The sequence below is a fragment of the Hippopotamus amphibius genome, chromosome 5 (genome assembly GCF_030028045.1).
Source record: "Hippopotamus amphibius kiboko isolate mHipAmp2 chromosome 5, mHipAmp2.hap2, whole genome shotgun sequence".
Lineage (NCBI taxonomy): Eukaryota > Metazoa > Chordata > Mammalia > Artiodactyla > Hippopotamidae > Hippopotamus > Hippopotamus amphibius.
Window position 1 is genome coordinate 97,256,624 of NC_080190.1, and position 21,955 is coordinate 97,278,578.

The 21,955-nt window shown below is 36.1% G+C and overlaps 1 protein-coding gene across 1 annotated transcript in view; it reads right to left on the reverse strand.

Moving 5' to 3' along the window:
* Positions 1 to 3,076: 3,076 nt before the first annotated feature.
* The window catches only part of RIPK2 (receptor interacting serine/threonine kinase 2), a 31,626-nt gene continuing 12,747 nt past the window's right edge, over positions 3,077 to 21,955 (reverse strand). Inside the window, exons 4-11 of the mRNA XM_057735471.1 lie at positions 17,141 to 17,298; positions 16,257 to 16,306; positions 15,268 to 15,429; positions 10,891 to 10,976; positions 7,447 to 7,536; positions 6,197 to 6,290; positions 4,444 to 4,599; positions 3,077 to 3,879 (exon numbers count right to left, since the gene is read on the reverse strand). Of these exons, the coding sequence (XP_057591454.1) occupies positions 3,542 to 3,879; positions 4,444 to 4,599; positions 6,197 to 6,290; positions 7,447 to 7,536; positions 10,891 to 10,976; positions 15,268 to 15,429; positions 16,257 to 16,306; positions 17,141 to 17,298 (1,134 nt within the window). The 3' untranslated portion in view covers positions 3,077 to 3,541. The remainder of the gene's footprint in view (positions 3,880 to 4,443; positions 4,600 to 6,196; positions 6,291 to 7,446; positions 7,537 to 10,890; positions 10,977 to 15,267; positions 15,430 to 16,256; positions 16,307 to 17,140; positions 17,299 to 21,955) is intronic.

Genomic DNA, 21,955 nt, shown 5'->3' on the forward strand with positions numbered 1-21,955 from the left:
ATCTGAATGAGATTCTTGCTGGGTAGAGTGTTCTTGGCTGTAGGTTTCTCTCTTTCAGGACTTTCAGTGTATCCTGCCATTCCCTTCTGGCCTGCAGAGTTTCTGTAGAAAGGTCAGCTGTTATCCTTATGGGTTTTCCCTATATGCTCTTTGTTGCTTTTCTCTTGCTTCTTTTAATATTTTTTTTTTTGTGTTTGTCATTAGTTTGATTAATATGTGTATTGGTGTATTTCTCCTTGGGGTTATTCTGTATGGGACTCTCTGTGCTTCTTGGATTTGGTTAATTATTTCCTTTCCCATGTTGGGGACGTTTTCCACTAGAACCTCTTCAAATATTTTCTCAGACCCTTTCTTGTTTTCTTCTTCTTCTGGGATGCCTATAATTCGAATGTTGGTATGCTTAATGTTATCACTGAGGTCTCTGAGACTGTCATCTATTCTTTTTATTTTTTCTTTTTCCTGCTCTGTGGCAGTTATTTCCCCCATTCTGTCTTCCAACTCACTTATTCGTTCTTCTGCCTCAGTCATTCTGCTGGTTTTAGCATCTAGAGTATTTTTAATTTCAGTTATTTTGTTATCCATTGCTGTTTGTTTTCTGAGTTCTTATGAACTGTTTCTTGTACTTTCTCTATTTTGTTATCGAGATTTTGTATCATTTTTACTATCATTACTCTGAATTCTTTTCAGGCATTTTTCCTATTTCCTCCTCATGTATTTGGCCTTGTGGGTTTTTTTCCTGCTTCTTTGCCTGCATGGTGTTCTGTTGTTTCTTCATGGTTGTCCAGACTTTTGGGGTTGCTTGTCCTGGTGATAGAGGTGTTTATAAAAGACTGTCCAATCCTCAGACTAATGTTAATATTTCTGTTTCCTTAGAGTCTCAGCTCTAAGTGTCCTTCTACTCGCCTTGGGTTTTCCTGTATTATTCTGTGGCCAGCAGAGTTTCCTTTATTGTTTGTCTGTAAGTGTCGGTGTGTGCGAAGGGAGAGGGTACAATAGTTGCTCCTTTCCCTGGGAATGAGTGAACAGCGGCGCACTGTTGTTTCAGTTGGGCTTGGAGGTGCCTGTTGCAGAGGCATGCCGGTGGCTCAGGTGTAAACAGAAAGTCTCAGAGTTGGGCCTCTCTGGGGTTTTTTTTTTCTATGCAGCCTCCCTGCTGCCGGCATTCCAAGGGGTTTTAATCCAGTCCCGCCCGAGTGCCCGAGGGTACTTGTTATCCCTGAGCACCGTAGGTGGCCCACAGGGCGTCTCTCCACTGCCTGTTGCAGAGGCGCTGAAAGAGAGAGAGAGGCTATGCGTGTGGCTCCTCCACCCCACCCCCCCACCTGTGAGCCTGCAGCCTCCAGCTGCCATTATGGCTGGGCCGCTCTCAGGGGCAGGCACCCCCCTGCCGCGGACCTGTCCCCTCCTGTCCTCTTGGTTCGTCACCTTACTGGCAACAATGTTTCTCACCCTGAACCAGCTCTCAGGTTCCCACGCTCCCGCTCCTGGACCCTCTGTTCAGCTGTGAATCGACGTCTCAGTCCGGGGACGCGGAGCTGCGGGGCGGACCCTCCGTATGTTTCTCACTCCTTCCTGTCTGCCACAGCTCTCACCCTCTTTGAGCCGTCACAGATGCTTCCCTACCGGTTATGTCAGGCTCCTTGCGGTCCTTTCTGGTGTCTGAGATCGTCTGCTAGTGTTCAGTTGGTTCTCTGTGGGAATTATTGCCTCTTTTGGTGCATTCCCAACGCATCTATGTGGAGGGATGCATTCTACGTCCCTCTACTTCGCCGCCATCTTTTTCTCCCTTCTGCATTATTTAGTTTGCTATTTATTGCCATCAGCTCAGTTTTCATCTCAGCAATTGTTTAATTTTGATTGGCTCCTCTTTATAGTTTCTAGTTCCTCATTACAGTGATCTTAGTTCTATTGCTAGTCTTTCTTCATTCCTTCAGCATTTTTATTACCTCCTATTTGACTTGGGGTCTGGTAGACTGGAGAAGTCTTACATTGTTTGTTCTTTCAGAGGATTTCTCTTGTTCTTTTTATTGGGAGTCGTTCCTCTGCTTTTCTATTTTACTTACATTGCTCTGACTCTTGTGACTTTAGCAGAAAGTTATTTTACTTGAAGGACTGTTTTTATATGGGTGCGATCCTGTGTAGACAGTATGAGTACAATATTTTGGTGCAAGTGCTGTTTTCAGTGTGGATGCTTGCTGCATCTTTCCTCAGTGTGTGCTAGCCCTTATCCCCTTGCTAGGGGGTGTGACTGGTGTTGTGATGACCAGTGCCTGCAATGGATGTTGTACAGGGCCTCCTATTCGCTCTGTGGTTGTCACAATCCTGTTGGGGTCAGTGTCTACTCTCCAGTTGTTGGAGTAGAAGCCCTCAGATACAGTTCTAAGCTGCAGTGTGAGGTAAACGGGACTCGAGGACTTCCTCTGGAAAAGGAGCTGCTGTGTATTCTCTCCAGGAGCTGTTTGCTAGTAAGTGCAACTCTGTGATGCCACCTGCCACCTGCTGTGTGCACCAACAAAGATCAAACTGTGGGTCAAACTGTATAGCCCAATCTGAAAGCTTGTACTTTCAAATTTATCTTGTACCACACTTTTTGCTGACATTGCTAATAAACATTTTCAGAAAAGGGTTATTATTCCTTGTAAGTTTTCATTTTAGTGACATAACCCATTAACCAAAAAAAAAGAACTCACACTGTATATTATTGGTGTGAATGAGTTCAGAAAATGAAAAAAAGCAGCCCTGATAATATTATGCAGCAATTAAAGCAAATGGGTTAAGCTTGTATGTGATCTGGAAGGCTGCATATGATGTACTATTAAGTGCAAAGATCAGGTTACAGTATGATGTGTTATAAGGATGATAGTATTAAGAAAAGATCCTTCCCCAGATGAGCACATACTTTAAACATGAGCAGGAAGAAAGGGACAGAACGATACACATCATGCTGTTAAGTTTGGTTGCTACCTTGGTTGTCAGTCAAGGTTAGAAATAGGAGTAGAAACACATGTTGAAGGATTAATTTTTTTCTTCATACACTTTGTATTGCTTTATCTTTGAAAGAATTTTCTGAAGAATTAAAAATAACATTTAAAAGTGTATTGTGGATTACAGAGCTTAACGAACAACACTTTGGAGAGGATTGGAACCTAGGACTGTAGAGTAGGAATGCCACACCATCTCTGATTTAAGTCCAAGGGGTACACTTCAAAAAGCCAAGCATCTTAAACAAGTAATAAATAATCCACAAAGAAAGCATATGTGAAAATGGTTTCCATGAGAAACACATGAAACTCGAAGACACTGTTTTGTACAATAAAAATATAATTATTATATTGAAAAAATAGTTTCAATTAACCAAAACGACAAAAAGAACTGAACTATGTAGCAAAATGCAAACTTTCTACTGTATTAATTAAAAAAAGTCATAGGAGACTAATATTTATCTGAAGAAGACACTTCATTAAGTTTCTAATATCCATATGAATCACATAAAAACATTATCAAGGCACTGACTTTTCCTCTTGAACTTTTCTTTTCTTACTTATAGGCTTTTATTGTGAAATAAATTTAAAGATGGTAATCGAGAAACCACAAATATTTCTGGGTAAGGTTGAAGACCCATTTGCTTATTATCTTTCAATTTCTGTACTATAACTTTGGCAAATTCTTCGCCTTGGATGTCAGTGGTATCCAATAATTGCCTGACTTTTGAGGTCCTTGTAGGTTTGGTACTAATGAGTTCATAGTCCTCCTTCATGATCAAATCCCTGGACAGGAGGGCATCTAGAGATTGGTTAAGGCAGGCTTCAGTCATCTGGTTCACAATGTCTTCCCTTTTACTCTGGATCCACTGTTGGGCAATACCAGGCTGAAATCGCTCTGCAGAAAAGCAAGGGATGACAAGTAAAAAGGTGAGGACAGATATACACTATGAGTAAAATTAGATGAAGAACAATAAGGCATAAAACCTAATTTTACTGTGATTGTGCTAATATGGAACACCAGTATTTTGAGGGATGCTATTAATTTTCAGGAAACATCCAGATATTTGGGTTATTTTTTCCTTTCCCCTCCAAGAAAAAGCACTGCATTTTTACATACTATAAATCCTGGAGGCAAATGTCACTTTTTCCAGGTTTTTTTAAACATAAAAGATACCTGCATATTTGATAAACAAAAATATATTTACCTTTAGTAACATATTAAGTCACACCTCCTCTTAGCACCCCCTCCCTAGATATATGTTCGTGGAATACCATTTAGGCCTATTATTACATGTCAACACTCACGTCTTCAGGGATTAGAAGTGCTTTCCTACTTATGTCATGTGTATATCATACTGAAGAAGTAAAGACAAATAAAACATTGTATAGCAAATCTACTGAACATATAGTTGTGAGGTAAATGGCATAATTTACAAAATGTCTCACAGTACATATTTACCTGAATTTCCCTCAGCTGAGAGTGGATTTATTATTGCTAAAGAGCATGGGGCAGTCTTGTGATCACAGAATGTTGCCCTCTGAGCCACAGAAATGTTACTGTCCCAACTGTGATTTACTGGACATTGATGCAGCATAGAAAAGTCTTGAGTTTTTCCTATAAAATACAACATTTTCATTTCAGGTAGAATATTCCTTAGCTATTCCTATTAGCTAAAATATGAACAACCGGGTCATACAGTGGGTAGTTTTCAAAGTCTTTTAATTTTTCACTGCATAAGCTGATTCATAAACCTAATTCCACAAGCATTTTTTAAAACAAAAAGCTTTATGCCAAATGTTTTTACCATATTTCTGTCTGTGCCTGTCTGTCCTATGTAAATTAAAAATCACAGAATTTTGCTTCTTCATGTAGTACCATATTTTTTCTTCTGTCATCTTCCCCCTTCTGCACTTCAAATGTGTCCTCTAAATTTACATATGATGTGTCTTTCTACACTCTCCTTTGGTAATCTTATTCAACCTCAGGTCCTCAACTGTCACCTCCCTTCCCAAATCCATGTACTTAAATTTTCTATCTTCACTGAACCTTAGTCTTACATTTTTAACAGCTCACTGGATATTACCCTCATATGTGCTAAGCATCTCAAAGTAAGAAACGATTAAAAATTTAATTATTCATCTTAACTCTAAAACCCATTTCATCTCCTATTTCTATCAATAGCACCAATGTTCTTCCAGCTAACTTATTCAGCTTTACCTTTTTTTCTCCCTTCCCTCCTGCAAGCGAAAAGTTGTAGTCCTATCAGTATGTCCTCTGTAAATCTCTCACACCATTCTCCCCTTCTTATACTCCAGAGCAGGTCTCATTATCTCTCACCTGCAGTACAGTAACAGACCAATAGTTTCCTAACTGGTCTCCCCACCTTGAATCTCCCTTTCCTTCCACAATATCCTACATATTCCAGCCAGGATGAATATTTCTAAAGCAAAAAATTTTATCATGTCACACCTTTGCTCAAAAAGTTGCTCCCTACCCAAGCAAAAGAGCCCAAATGGCTTAGCCTAGTATTAGAATTCATCATGATAGGACTCCACCCTCCTGATCTTTTGTCACCTTTCATTCACCCTCTTTACCAGCTAAACCCAACTACTCACTTTCTCTGTGTTTTCTTGCTTCTTTGCCTCTATGTTGTTCCTTTTGCCTGGAATGCCCATCCTTTATAACTATAGGTCCAACCTTCAGCCAGAAATAATTTCTTCATGATGACAACATGGTGTAGTAGAGTGACATGAAAATATTTATCAAAAAACCTGGCTTCAAATCTTGGATTTGCCAGCTACTAACTATGTGATCCAGAAGTCTTGATCTTAAGAATCTGTAAAATGAGGAATATCTCCCTCACAAGGTTGCTGTGAAAGTACTTTGTAAAAAATGTTACTCTTCTACTGTACTACCATAGCGCTATATCCCTGTATCTCTCACAGTACACTGCTCTTTATCCAATACTATGGTGACGTAGAAATGTTTCTCCTCTTTCTTAGAAGAGATTTTTAATACTTGTACTTAATACTTAAATGTATTTGTTTAACATCCCACTACTATTTTCACCTTTAGACTGTCACTTTTAAAAAAATGAGTTATGAATGCAAATGAAAGACATGTTCCATACAAACCATGACTGCTTGCAAGAATATGATCCTGAAAGAAAACTGAAAACTTGCAAGTAATACTGACTGAAACATTTACATACTAGATACAAAATCATTGTCTTGAGGAGTTGACAGGGACCCTGAGGTTCCAGGAGAACCACTAGTTTTATGGAGCTGAGAGGATCCACACGATTCCTAAAATAAACAGAAAATAAATGATGTAGGTTAATGAAAAATCATTTTAAAAGTTATACAGCTTTAATTTCTAAACATTTCTTGCTTCTGGCTTATTATAGACAAAGAATCAAAACTAATACAAATTATACTTTACAAAATTAAACACGTGTAGTAACAAAAATAAAGGGAACTTGATTTCTTTACGAGGTCAATTGGGTGGGTGGGGTAGTAGTTAAATATATTAGAAATCATTATTTTTTAAATATTTTTACATAATCTCAGAGACTCTGTTCAGCTGATGAGAAATTTGAGATCTGCAACTATGATTACCTATTGATTTAGAGCAAATACCTATTCTCAATGCCTCAGGTTCCTTCAGCATGGAGGAATGGGAATCCATGGAAAAAGTAATATAGAACTTGGCTCCAATCCTAGCTCTGTCATGGAATTACTGCCTAAGCTTCAACAAGGCATTTAAATAATCTGGCTCTCAGGTTCTTTTACTGTATATTTATCTAAAAATGCGCATGTATGGGCTCAAAGATCCAGTGAGATAGTGTATATATAAAGGTGATTCGAAGACTACATACTGTGTTTTAAGGTTTATTTTAAAGGTATTATTACTTTTCTGAATCTGTAAAGAGAACATGTCATCTATTCTTAAAAGTAATGGTTAATAATAAGTAATTGTCAATTATTTACTAAATAATTAATTAAATTAATTACATAATTATTAATTAATAAATAATTCTGAATGAATACTACTAAAGAAATCCTTTTTGGATAGCCACACAAATGGCATTTTACTTTTATTAATCATTATGAGAGATTAAGAACAAAGCAGGTATTATAGCATTCTTTACATTTGAATAAGAAGGTATAAATACAGTGGCGGAACTGTATCAATGATTTGCCTATGTACTACCCTGGAACACCATTCATTACATAAAACAATTACAGGGACAGAAGTCAATGCCCAAGAAAGCAGCAAGAACTGTGATTTGATGAGATGAACAATGAACTGAGAATTAGAAGAGCTGGATTTCAAATTAGAGATTGCCATCCTAAAACCTTCCTGGACTTTAGTTTCCCAACTATAAAAAAGAGAGATAGACTAAATGATTTTTAATATTCTTCTCACATTTTGAGTTTAATCAACATAAATTTTTTTTACCTCTTGTGGACCATAATTTACAGGTATGTTCGGAGGTAACTCCATTTTCTTCTTGTCACATAAGTGAACAATACTTGAAGCACTCTGTAACTGGAATGAATACATACATACAGTTGAATTAGAGGTGATTGGAAAATTATATGAGTAAAATACAATCTACTTAACATATTTTACATGTTTATACAAAATCAATGGAGAGAAAATCTCAATCAGTTAACAACATCTAACTTAAAGGGAAAGAAAGTGTAGAAGAGGGGAAATAACTTTAGAGACACAGGCCTTGAATCCTGCCTCATATTAACTAGCTACGTTGTGCAAATTGACCCTTTAAAATGCAATACTATTACACCCAGGGTCATCCTAGAGACTGAGATAATGAATATAAGGTATTCGGTTCAAACTAGGAACTTAATATATTTCAATGTGTGCGCGTATCTATCGATACATAATTATTAAGCATTTACTATAATTTAGGCACCATGATTCTAAGTACTATAATTATTATCATTTTATAGATAAGAAATTGAGGGCTGGACTAAGTAAAGGAGACAGAGTACCCTAATGGAATGACGGGGGCCAATCAGATCTGGTTTAGAATCCCAGGATACCTAACTGATTTTGGGCATGAGACAATCTTAGTTTACTTATCTGTAAACTAGAGATGAGAATACCTATTTTGCAGGATTACTGTAAGAAGGATTAGAAGGAATATATGTAGGGGCCTTAGATTATTTTGTGAGCATTCAATAAATGGTAGCTATCAAGCAGAGGATTTATTTAAATGCTATGCCTTTGTAAAACTGTTTAGTGATTCACTCCTGTCTCTTTAAGCCAGACTTGGAATAGTTGTCATCATGTTTTTCTTCCCCAAACCAACATAATGTCAACTGCTCCACAGAACTTTAGAAATTGGTGACCTCCACACCCAGCCCTTCATTATTCATACTTAACGACTGTCTGCTCCATACATGTCCAAGAAGTTTTAGGGAAAAAAAATCACTATTCATCTGTGTATATAATCTATCTGGCATAGTACTCTGCACACAGCAGTTCAATGAACATCTGTTAAATACATTTTTATATGAACCTTTAAAATTCATCTTTGGATCCATTTCTGTTATATAAGTTTTTTCTGTGCTTTTAAATTTATTAAAACATTTCTGATTATGCAAATTGTTAATAACTAACATCACTTTTTATAACCAATTAATAACTCAAATTATTTATGAACTAGTGAGTCAGTCTCTAGAAAGAAATAAAATGACATACCAAAAAAAAACTTTTTTTGATTCAGTTTTTACTACTCAAGATGTAAGAGATGCTATCTGTGAAAACATGAATTGTAGGAGTCAATTCCAAGAACTGAAAAAATTGTAGGAAACAAGTCACCCGAAATGGTAATCTTTATTTTCAGAAATTTCTTTATGAAAAATCCTATTATTAAATTTGTATTCTACTCTTGGCCCTGCCATTAGCTAGCTGTGTAGAGTGTTACGTGACTTACTTCCCTATACCTCAGTTATTCTGTCTATAAAATGGAGAAGATATTCTTTCCCTAACAGTTTTACAGAATTGATACAAGGAGTTAAAAAAAAAAATAACTACAACAATTCTGAGTGAAAACAATATAGCAGCTTAAAAACAGACCAGCATGCCTGCTGCCGAGCACCAAAAAAAGACCGGCTAGGGCTGGCCCTCACTAGGGCCATATCTCTTGCACCTGTGGCCACTGGCTTCCCAGCACCACTGCACGACCCAAGCAGTCATACCACCTCTGCACCCTGTCCTGAGGCAGACCCAAGAGCTCCAAGGTAGCCTCAGGACCAGGCTCCTGTGGGTGGACCACACGCAGAGGTGGGGATAAAAGCAAAGCTGAACGCCAGGGATGGGGGGGACTAAGGAAGAGGATTAAAAATCTTTCCATCAGCTGTACAAACTGCAGATTAAATCTCCACGATCAGCTAGGCAGACCCTGCATCTATGGAATGTCTGAGCAGACAATGAGTGTTCCCACAAATGAAAAAGGTCTAGCTCTGGCAGCTGTGGACTTTGGGGGCAAGCACACGCAGAAATTGGGCTAGATCAGAGTCAGACTGGTCCCCCCAGGGCCCACAGCAGATCCAGAGACCAACCCAGAGGCAGAGGAGGGCCTCTTGGAGAGGTGGAGGTGGCCTGTGGCTCAAGGTCTGTGCAAGGACACTTACAGCTGAGATTCCAGGGAAACATAACTATGACTATTAATTTTATTATGTTTTGACCCATTCTGTTGTTGGTTCTAGATCCTAGTATTTAAGTTGGGGACAAAAAAGGAACTGAACTGGTTCTCTTCCAGTTCAGTTTCTTATAACCAAGAAAACAGACCCTTCTATCCACCTTTGCTTGGCAGCAGAGGAGAAAGTTGTGAGAAGAGAAAATGGAACTGAAAACACAAAGCAAAAATAAATGTTATCGGAAGTGTGTATCTACTAAGTGGAGAGACTGGAATGTTCTGGAAAAGACTACTGACTTCGAAGTGAGGAAGTCAATCAAAACTTATCAAAAAATTAAACGACAGTTCCTCCTTAGTTTCTTAAAAATCTCAGTCATTAACACTGCCACCATCAATTTTAAGTTTGGTTAATGGCAGTTGTTTCCTTTATGCACTTCCCTTGTAAACCAAAGATTATGTTAACAGATCCAGCAAACTGCAAGAGGCAAGCAAGGTCATCTACTGATAGATCAATTATAGTTTACACCTGTTCACACCCTAAGAGGCTGGCTCATAACTGATGGTGTTTATTACCCTATCTCAACTGCAATTTAATGAAACCCAGCAAGTGTTAAACTAGGCTAACTCTGTCTCTAAAGGACTGTAGCTGCTTTTTAAACAATTTTTGATAACAGTCAGAAAACCTTGCGTTAATACGTCTCTTCCACTGTTCTTCTGATGTACAAAAGCAGAATGAGTATATCATTCTGAATAAGACAACTGTCCTAGGTAATTCATATCAACTGCTACTTTGGTCTATGCAATGTGGAGTGTTTTGAGTAGGAAAACAAACAAAACAAGCAATAAAAAAGACACAGTTTGGTCTCAATTACTGACAAAAATTCTATAGCTTTTCTTGGCAATGAAATGCAATAACCGAGACATCTTTTATTCCCTATATATTAGGGAAATAAACATAGATTAAGTGTACACAACTGGCATTCATTACACATTTTAAATTTACATTTGATATATGGGAGGTTTGAAAATGTCTTTGAAATCTGGAGGTAGCTGTTTGAATGAAATGGAAAAGTTCTTTGGTGACAGATTCAAGACAGCATTCATACTCTCTGTCTACTGCCTCAGTATTATATCCTGTATCTGTGGAAAGTATATAGGAAAAAAATAAATTAAACTAAACTAAAACTCTCCATGATTTAAAGTTCTAATTTCCAGCATCTCATTTAACAATTTACCTTTGTTTTCTTTAGCTGAATAACAGCTTCAAGAAAAGTTATCTCTCCAAATGTTCTCAGAACTGGTTCAAGTTCTATTAAACATTCTAAATAAGAAAAAAAAAAATAAGTTCAGGTTGCTTATAACCATTAAAATGAAAAACATAAATGCTACTATTTAACTGATAAGGCCCTAAGTAAATTTTCCCCCAAACTGATGACATTCAACTGTCTTAAGAGTGTTTATTACAGACATAAAGATAGACATATCTAAAGATAGATCAATGGAATACAATTGAAAGTCTAAAAAATAAGGCCTTACAAGTATGGGCAATTGTTTTCTGACGAAGTTGTTAAGGCAATTCAATGAGGAAAGGATACTCTTTTCAACAAATGGTACTAGGACAGTTGGATATCCATACAAATACAGATAAATTTAGACTCTTACCTCACAACATACACAGAATTAACTTGAAATGGACTATGCACCTAAACGTAAATATAGGTAAAAATCTTCATGACCTTAAGTTAGGCAAATAATTCCTAGATATGGCATCAGAAACAGGATCCATAAAAAATCTTTGATAATTAGACTTCAAAAATATTGAAAACTTTTGCATTTAAAAAAAAATGCTATTAAGAAAAACAAAAACACAAGCCCCAGACTAGGAGAACACTTTTACCTATCATGTATCTGCTAAAGAACTTGTATCTAAAATATAAAAAGAACTCTAACAACTTAAGACAACCCAATTTAAAAATGGGCGAAAGATTGAATTTCACCAAAGGAGACACACGAATGGTAAAAAGCACATGAAAATATGCTTAAACACCATTAGTCTTTAGGCAAAGCAAATTAATACTACAATGAGGTATCACTCCATACCCACTAAAATAGTTATAATTAAAAAGGCAGATAATAACAAATATTGACAATGATGTAGAGAAACAGAAGACCTCACACATTGCTGGTGGAAATATATCACAATGCAGCCACTTTGGAAAACAGCTTGGCAGTTTCTTAAAAATGAAAGATAAATTTACCATAAAACCAAGCAATTCCACTCATAGTTACCTGAGAGAAATAAAAACATATGTTCACACACAGACTTGCATATGAACAGTCATAGCAGCATGATTCATAACAGCCAACAAGTAGAAATAATCATAATTACTACCATTACTACAAAAATATATGGACTTGTTGCTCAAGGGAGAGACCAGGGCTCCAGATATACAATTGAGCATCACTAACATACAGATGGTATAAAAGCCATGGTTTGGACTGGATCACCTAGGGGGAAAGAACAGATAGCAAACAGTAAAGGGCCCATATTAGAGCTCTGAGGCATTCCAACAGTAAGAAACTGAGCAGGAGAAGAAAAAAAAGAGTTGGAGGAGGAGAAGATAATAGAGTATGGTCTCTTATGTCTTGGAAGCTATCAGAGGGAAAGTTTCAAAGAGAGAAGAGTCAGCCATATCTAATCTGCAGTATTTTTCAACATTGCCATCCTTGGTAACTTGAACAAATGCAGCTTTAGTGGAGATATGAAAACAGAAGACTGATGTAGGTTTGTTAAAAAATGAATTAGAGTGGAAGAAATGGAGACAACTACAGACAATTCCTACAAGGTGTGTAGATCTAAATGGGAGTAGAAAAATGAGGTGATAGCTGAAGGATGATAAGGAGTCAAGAATTTTTTTCCTATATAAAGACAGGATATAATAATAGAGTAGATCTGTAGGACACATGAACGATCCAGTAGACAGGCAGAGATTGGCAATGCAAGAGCAGAGAGAGAATACAAGGAACATAATGTTGGAGAGATGAAAGGGAATGGCATCCAGAGCACAAGTAATACTGTTTACATTTGTAATAAGAACACTTTTTTTTTCCACTGTAAAAGAGATAAGGCAGGAAAGACAGATCAAGTACAGCTAAGTTTATAGATCTGGTAGTGGAACTATGAGGGAGTTCCCTCTCATGGTTTCTATTTTCTCAATGCTCAAAAGAAATATGGAACACGGGGTGTAGGAGGTTTAAGAAGGGAAGATAAGGTACAATATGCATTAACCCTGTCTGCTCTTTCTAAGTTCAGAATCTATTGACAAAAGTCACACAATAATGATAGATGGTGATCAAAATATCACCTTTATTACTGATAAAGCTAACTGGAATATGTCCCTTTTTAGATCTATAGCATATAGGCTTAGTAATACTTTGCCCCTTCAGTTGACAGTTTTACTCACTCAGCTACAGGCCTCACCTGCTTCCACATGGGGAAGCAGAAAACATGTGCTTCCTTTAGACAAGCTTATTTCTAAAAGTAGGAGAAAGCCAAGAAGGGACTAGATAAGTATGCTTAGTGTTTCTCTAAAATTAACAAATGAGGAAGAGTGATGAGGGGCAGACAGAAGCTGGAAATGGTCTTCCCATGCTTTCTTTCTTGGGGATTGAAATGGAATTTCATCTTCACTTTGGAAACATGAAGTATGGGACTTATGCATCTCCTACAGTAGTACAAGATGATCCTCTAAGACTGTAATTCCCAAATTTTTAGGTCTCAGAACTCTTCAAAATTATTAAGTATCCCAAAGAGCTTTTGTATATGTTGATCATATCCAATGACATTTACTATATTAGAAATTAAAACTGAGAAAATTTTAAAACATCAGAGTATCTGAAAACACATTCCATTATCTGTTGGAGCAATGATATCATCACATCAAATTTAGTCTCCGGAAAAATCCACTATTTTTCCAGAGGATGAGAGTAAAAAGAGAAGTTAATACCTTAATATTTATCATTTTGAAAACAGTTTTGATTTTGTGAACCCCTTATAAAAGTCTCAGGGACCAAACCCACCTCCAGGGGTCCCTGTACCACAACTTAAGAAGAGGTGATCTATGAGAATGGAATATTAGATGTATTTGAGAAACATAACAGAATTGCTAAGTAGTGGTTAGTGCCCAGTTTTAGCCATTAATTTAAAGAGAAACCAATGAATTCCATTTCTGGCCGAGATGAAACAACAAGGACCAATTCACCCTCCTGCCTTAAACAACCATTAGCCAGACAAAATGCATGAAACAGTGGTTTTCAAGACACTAGATATCAGGCAACAAAGGACAGTGATCTCTGAGTGACAGGAAACAATTGATGTGAGCCTTACGACAGCCTGAGAGATTTTCCAGCTCTCCTACAGGGACAGGGAAGTAAGGTGGGACCAGTGGAAGCTCAGAGTTGAAGAGACAGGGCTGAGAGTTAGGGTAGACTGAGGCAGATAGAGTTCATAGAACAGAGTACCAAAGAGGAGAGGTATAAGAGAGAGAACTCCAGAGATCTGCAGCACTGATCAATGCAGGATGTAGAAGTCAGTAAGCCAAAAGCCAATGTCTTCAATGAACAATAGGGATAAACCAGGAAGTCTGTAGAGAAGTAAGTATTCCCTATATTTTAGGGAATGGAGAAGAAATTAAAGTTTGGAAGTGGCACTGGGGACAAAGGAGATATATATTGGGTTGGCAAAAAGTTCATTTGGGTTTTTCGTAAGATCTTATGGAAAAACCTGAATGAACTTCTTGGCCAAGCAAGTATCATCTATCTATCTATCTATCTATCTATCTATCTATCTATCTATCTAACTATCTATCTATCATCTATTCTCCACAACCTATCACATTGCTCTGAGAAATAAGAGATAAAATGTTAATTTATTATTATAGCAACTTTTGATTTTTTTAAATACAATGCTGATGAGCACTAGACATGAGTTTTCAATGAAAATATATTTCATTGTTTTTCTAGCTGGAAAGATTCCCAGTCTGTAGCTTGTCTTTTCATTTTTTATAGCATCTTTTGAGGTGTAAAATTTTTCATTTTTTTTAAAGTTCAATTATCAAAGAATTTTTTTAATAGATCTTGTTTGTGATGTCATATATATAAGAGCTCTTTGCCTAATTCAAGGTCATGAAGATTTTCTTCTATGTTTACATTCAGGTGATGATCCATTCTATCTCTAAAATAAATCTTAATTCTATCTGATTTTTTGATCCCCAGGATTGGTCTGGAGATTCTACTCTTGCCCTTCTGCAATCAATTTTATACATAACAGCAAGTGGTATCTCCTAAACTTAATCATGTTATTCCCCTGAAAAACTCACTTTAATGGCTTTCCACTGTACTTGGAATAAATTTCTAACCTTTTTATGATAGCCAGCAGCCTCTCTTTATCACTTCAATCTCATCTCATAAAATAAAAACAACTTTGAATTTAAAAAAAAAAAAAAACTTTGAGCTTGTCATCTAACTTGTGTAATTGTTCAAGAAATATCTTATTTACGGCATATTTGCTATTTTTGTAATTCAAAAGGTCCAGATTAAAACTGTACACTAACTTAAGAAAGACGGTCTTTCATCTGGATTTTGCGCCCATCCACTTTCTATTAGAGAGATCATATGTGCTCGATGAGGTATATCAAGTGGCAAACTTTCTTCATTAGTGTCAGGTCGATGTCCTTGTGACACACTATACATAATCTGCAAAGGATTGGTGACTTCTGTCAAAATAAATATATTTCATTCATTAGAAATATATTATGATGTAATATATTAAATACATTCTAAAGCCAATCAAATGAAAATGAGGGAATCTTAAAATCTTAGGAATAAATTCATTACCTCCCTTTCTGTCAGAGGAATATTTATATCCCAGCTATTGCCAGACTTGCTGCCTCTTGTGGGAGGAGTTTATATCTTCACCTCTTTAATTCTGGGCTTAGCCATGTGATCTGATTTGGCCAATGGAGTATGAAGAGAGCAGCGTAAAGCAGAGCTCAGCAGAGCTGAGCAGAACCTAGCAGAGCCAAGAAGGGCCACAGCAACTAATAACCTAATGTGAATGAGAAATAAATGTTTAGTTTGGAAGCTACTGAGATTTTGAGGTTGTTACATAGCAAACTGACTTAAATGAACCTCAAAATAAAGAATTAGACAATATTATCAAAAAATATGAAAATTATTTTTCAATGTTTGCTGGTCTTTAGAAGCACTAATTAAATTTTCATATAAATAATTTTATAGCTGGAATGAATCTTAGAAATTAAGAATTCAAAATTCTCACTTTGCAGATGAAAAAAATGAGGACTTAAGAGATTTAGTGGCTTATAATAATAGAGTTAATTACTATCAGTACAAGAAGAATGTACTTTTTTCTGATCCTTAACCCAGTACTTTCCAATATACAGTGGATTCACACAGATAAACTGTTATGTTTTTCTATTGTGTTTTCCACTATATTTAAAGTAAGTGATCTTTATTTAGATAGTTCTGAGTATGACTTACCAACATGATGTCATCTAGAATAACAAAGTCAAAATACACTTACCTTCAAAAGGCTGTTTTCTGGATAAGACCTCCCATGTGATAACTGCATAGCTGTTTAAAATAAAAATATACATATGGTACATTATAAACTAACTATGAATAATAAACTAAAATAGTACTGATTTTAAAAGCTGACTGTGGAGATACCATTTTTGAAAGTAATAACAGTGAAATGCCGCTTAACGAATCACTATACGGAACTGAGATGATGGATATTCATATACGGTTTTGTTTTAAAGGGGAATTAATTTAATATGAAAAAATAGGAAATTACTGTAATAAAACTTTAAGTTATAGGCAAGGATAACTTGTGGGTGATTCTTTACTACCTAGATAAGCTATGCCCTTTAATTACATGCTTCTATTATTCACACAAAATAAGAGTAATAAAAAAGACTGTCTCATGTAGCCCTATTCTAGATTTTTTTTCTGGTATAAGTACTATCTCTTTTGGTACTGTTAAATGTTAATCACACTGTTTCCCTCCCCCATCAAGATCACATATGATAAAAACCGTTGATTATTATAAACTGAGAGGACAATAAATTTTAAGGATGCTGAAAGTAGCTTAAAGCAAGGTACCTTTGTTTTTATATTTTTAATTTTTAATTTTTATTTTTGGTTGCACTGCACAGCTTGTGGGATATCAGTTCTCTGACCAGGGATTGAACCCAGGCCACAGCCCTAACTACTAGACCACCAGGGAACTCCCAAAGCAAGGCATCTTTAATTTGAAAATGATTAACCACTGTCTCTAATGTATTTTCACCACACTTAGGAGAGAAACATAAAAATAATACTTCTAAAATGTAGCTTCAAAATTCTGATTGATTAACCTTGTTTTTTTAGGCAAGGTCAACTCTGAGCAAAAGTAACATACCTTACCTATATATATCATGCTTGATAGTAGCCCTTGATTTTTGTCCAGGTTCATAGTTTTCAGGTGGCATATAGATAATTGTCCCTCCTTCTGGTGCAGATTTACTACTTCGAGATTGTGAGAGGGACATCATGCGCCATTTTGATAAACCAAAATCTGCAATCTAGAAGGGAAAAGAGTAATTGAATTTTTAAATTTTCTCTTTAAAAAATCCAAGAATTGATTGTCTTTGTTTATATTTATTGTATTTAGACATGAGACCAAAGTAAATGCTATATATATTAATATTTATTTCTATATATTCCAGTTTCTTAACAAACTGGATTCCATAGTGCTGAACCCAACAACTCTAGAAGCAATACAAACTGACCTGAAGTTGGCATAATAACACAGATTTTAAAAGAGACTAAGTTTTGAAAAATTAAACAGGAGTATTTTTTGCCTTTTATTCTGAATGAGTATATACACTCTACTTTTTGTGACAAGTAGCTTTATATCATGTGCTTTCAAAATTTACCTATACCTCACAGAACTGCTAAACTACTCATATCTAATATGATTGTCACTGGGTATTGTTTACAACTCAGGTTTACATGTCTTTATTTATAATGTGCTAAAAATAGTATCCTTAAATTTTGAAAGAAGTAAAATTTCAAAGCAGAAACAGACACAGATGTAGAGAACAACCATATGGATGGGGGGGGATGATATGGGAGATTGGGATTGACATATATACACTATTGATACTATGTATAAAATAGACAACTAATGAGAATCTACTGTATAGCACAGTGAACTCTACTCAATGCTCTGTGGTGACTGAAATGAGAAGGAAATCCAAAAAAGAGGGGATATATGTATATGTATAGCTGATTTGCTTTGCTGTACAAATTCACACAATATTGTAAAGCAACTATACTCCAAAAAAAAGAGGAAAATGGTTAAATCCACTTTCAAATACTTTAGCAACATCTTTTGGTATTATCTTTGTATTTCCAATACTATGTAATAACAAATAAAAAAATAAAGCAGCAAAGTCTTGGTTGATCTTAATTGGTAGTATATGTTTTTCTTTTAGATACTATGTTTCTAGTTAGCATTCTAGTGAAAAAATTTACTTTAAAAAACTGTAGAAAGGTATGAGTTTCCATTTAATTTCATTAAGTATTTTAAAAGATTTTTTGCACTTCATTTAAAGACCCTTCCAAGAAGATAGGTAGATCAGATAACTGTTACTTTCTCATGAGTCACTGATAAACTTTGACTTTTAAGGGACATTTATAAAATAAAAAGTAGAGATACACTGGATGCATATAAAAGAGTGTCACTAAAGAGTATTAGAAAGGTCACAGTTTTATATGTGCTAAAACTAATAAAAATTAAAAAAAAACACACAAAGCCAAACTATTTTAAACTCTGGAAAGACCATGGGTACCCTACTGATCAATGAAAAAGAGAAAGCAGGGATCATCATCACCTATTACTTTGCTTCTGTCTTCTCTATCAAGAATAGTTTCTGGACTGCAATAAAGAAAAAAACGTCCAAGGAGGTTGAAAAGTTTATAAAGTACAAATCTCAGGTCATTTTACATATATTTCAGGTTTAGTTAGAATACCTGCAAATACCTCCATGGTGATGGAGAGGTATTACAGGATAGGAGAAAAGCAAATATCATTCTGATTTTTAAAAAGGGAAAACAACTGATTTTGCAAATCTACATATTGGTAGAGTCTATTCTTAATCCCAGGTTTAAAAAATTAGAAACTGTAATGAAGAGACACTTTATGAGTAATTAATGAAAGAGCCAGAAAGAACTAATGAAAAATTATATCAGCCCAGTGATCAATTTCAGACCTTATGTGACATGTCCCAAGTACTTGGGATGTCTAGCACAACACTGTTGCTCAACAAATTATAAAGGAATGACAGACTTCATTTCCTCTTTTGGTAGTAGTACTACTGTCTAAGAGTAAACGTTAAAACAGTTTGTATATGATAAAACATTCTGAGGTACTTAAATAACATCCTTGACTATTAAATTATTAGGCCTATCTGGAATACGAGGGTGAATCAAAAATTATCTGCACTCTGGCTGTAGAATTTATTTTAATTAACTCTTAAAAAAGACAAACATATCACAAATATAGGCATTTGCTCTAAATCAATAGGTAATCATAGTTACAGATCTCAAATTTCTCATCAGCTGGACAGAGTCTCTGAGATTACGTACAAAATATTGAAAAAATAATGATTTCTAATATATTTAACTATTGTCCCACTCACCCAATTGACCTCATAAAGAAATCAAGTTCATTTTTTGACATATGCTAAGCAGGTGGTAGTAAATAAAACAGACTAAATGTGAGTCTTCATGAAGCTTATTATATTCTAATTGGGGGAAATGGTCAATAAACACATTAATAAAAAGTGTTATGTAAGATGGTGAAAAATACAATGGAGAGGCATTAATCAAGGCATGAGGATACAGAGGAACTGGGTGGGTTGTCAGGGAAAGCCACTCTGATAATGAGGGTGAAGAAGGAGGGGGAGTAAGCCATGAGTATGTAACAGGGAAGAATATATCTGACAGTATTGGATCTGTTTCTTTTACCTTAACCTTTGTATTCTATTGCTTTTGCTGCAAGCTAAGAATGTTGCCTGTTGCCTGAAGTATACAAGAAAGCCCATTTTCAAGGCTCTGACCTTTAAAGGTATAGCACCTTTGTATTCACATAGAGATAAAAAGTTACAGAACAGAGAATAACATTTGTCTTGTTGGAGGTTTATAGGAACATCATGACCTGACCTACATGGACACCTGCAAGAACAAAGGATTCCAAGAAATTTGCGACAATCAACCATACCCTCTCCCCTTTTAGTATAAAAATAAAAGCCTGAATTCTAGCTTGGGCAAGGTAGTTCTTTGGGACACTAGTCCACCATCTTCTTGGTCTACTGGCTTTCTGAATAAAGCTGCTATTCCTTGCCCCAACACCTCCTCTGTTGATCTACTGGCCCTGTCCTTCAGTGAGCAGTATGAACTTGGACTTGGTAACAAGGACACCTGGGAAAATAGTCAAGCAAGGAATTTTGTAAGATTCTTATGGAAAAAAATGGAGAAATATGGGCTGTATAACAGCTCTTTTAGGGCTATTCCAAACGAAATAAATGCTTATTCTCCAAAAGTCCTAATTAATAAAAGGATTGATATTGACCTGAAGGGAGGTTTTTAGCACCATGTTGTGTAGCTCTGATTTGAACTCTGTATTGGGTTAATAGTTAATCACTACTTGAAGATACAAGAAAACCATTAATGAAATTTGAAGATGACACAAAGCTGGAAGACAAAGTTAAAAATCCTTGAACTACAGAAAAACCATTCAAAATAGGTCTTAAGAGCGTAAGACCTAATCTAACAAGATAAACTTTGATGATGTCCAGAAAATATTCTGTAAAGTACATGTCAAGGAGATATGACTTAAGTAAAAATACATTAAAAAAAAAGAAAACCTTTCTGTGCTTTTTGTTGACACGGCCCAATTTGAATGCTGTTATAGGACTGCCTCTCAAAAGACCAATTATTAAGGAACTATGAATACAAAGTATTCAGGGAAACGACATCTCCATTCAATTCTACATTTATCAGACTACATCAAGGGTGTAAACAAGCAGGACCCTATGGGGCCTTCCTGGGATAGACCTCCTCCCCATATCTTCTGCTTTAGCTCCTCTCTAAAGTACCTAGATAACAGTATCTGATGCATATCTCCTGAGTTTTTCAGATGCTAAAACCACCACTAAATGGAAGAAATTAACTACTTGATGATCATGGGCACATAACCCCCAGACCATCTGGCACCTAAGGATTGACCACCATCAACTAATCCGAGAACCTGTGCAAGAGCTGACCACGTACCCAAGGTGTGGCCCCCACTCACCTTGCCTTTAAAAATGCTTTGCTGAAACCCTTTGGGGAGTTAGGGTTTTTCCAGCATGAGCTACTCCTCCTTGCTTGGCCCTGCAATAAACCTTTCTCTGCTCCAAACTCTAACATTTTGGTTTATTTGACCTCACCATGTGTTGGTCACATGAACTTGTGTTAGGTAATACAGGTATTTTGTTTAGTTCTGAGGATCAAAATTTAAGAGAGATTTAAACACAGATGCATCCAGACAGAACCTGAGATTAAAACCTATGCAATAAGGAAATTGGTTGAATAAACTAAAGATGTGTATAAGGGAGAAGTGTATGTGAGAGGTGGGGGGATTATGGGCAACTTAAAATCTCAGAAGGGCTGTCAGGTGGAAATAAAATTGGACCTTGAACTCATTTTATCACATAGAGTGGAATTAGGACAGATGAGTGGAAGCAACAGGGAAGGAGGTTTGACTGATCATTTAAAAAAATGTCACAGTCATTCAGGTATGGATGTTAAAGACTCCCCTGTCACAGGGTAACTGCCTTGGGAGATGAGGGATTGCCATAGTGAGGATTCAGGGGACTAGCCAATTAGGGGACTAGATTAAGTCACTTCTGCTTATATGGTTCTATAATTGATGTAATAGATTAGTCTCTCTTTTTTTTAAGTTTTTTTTTTTTGGCACATGGGCTTAGTTGCTCTGTGGCATGTGGGATCTTCCTGGAGCAGGGATCGAACCCATGTCCTCTGCATTGGCAGGCGGAATCTTAACCACTGCGCCACCTAGGAAGCCCAGTCTCTCTTTTTTTAAGCAGTATTGAGGGAGCAGCTTGCTTCCCTCTTCCTTTTCCTTCCATTTTATTCTAGAGAGAAGTACCTTCACTAAAGGTTTATTTTTTC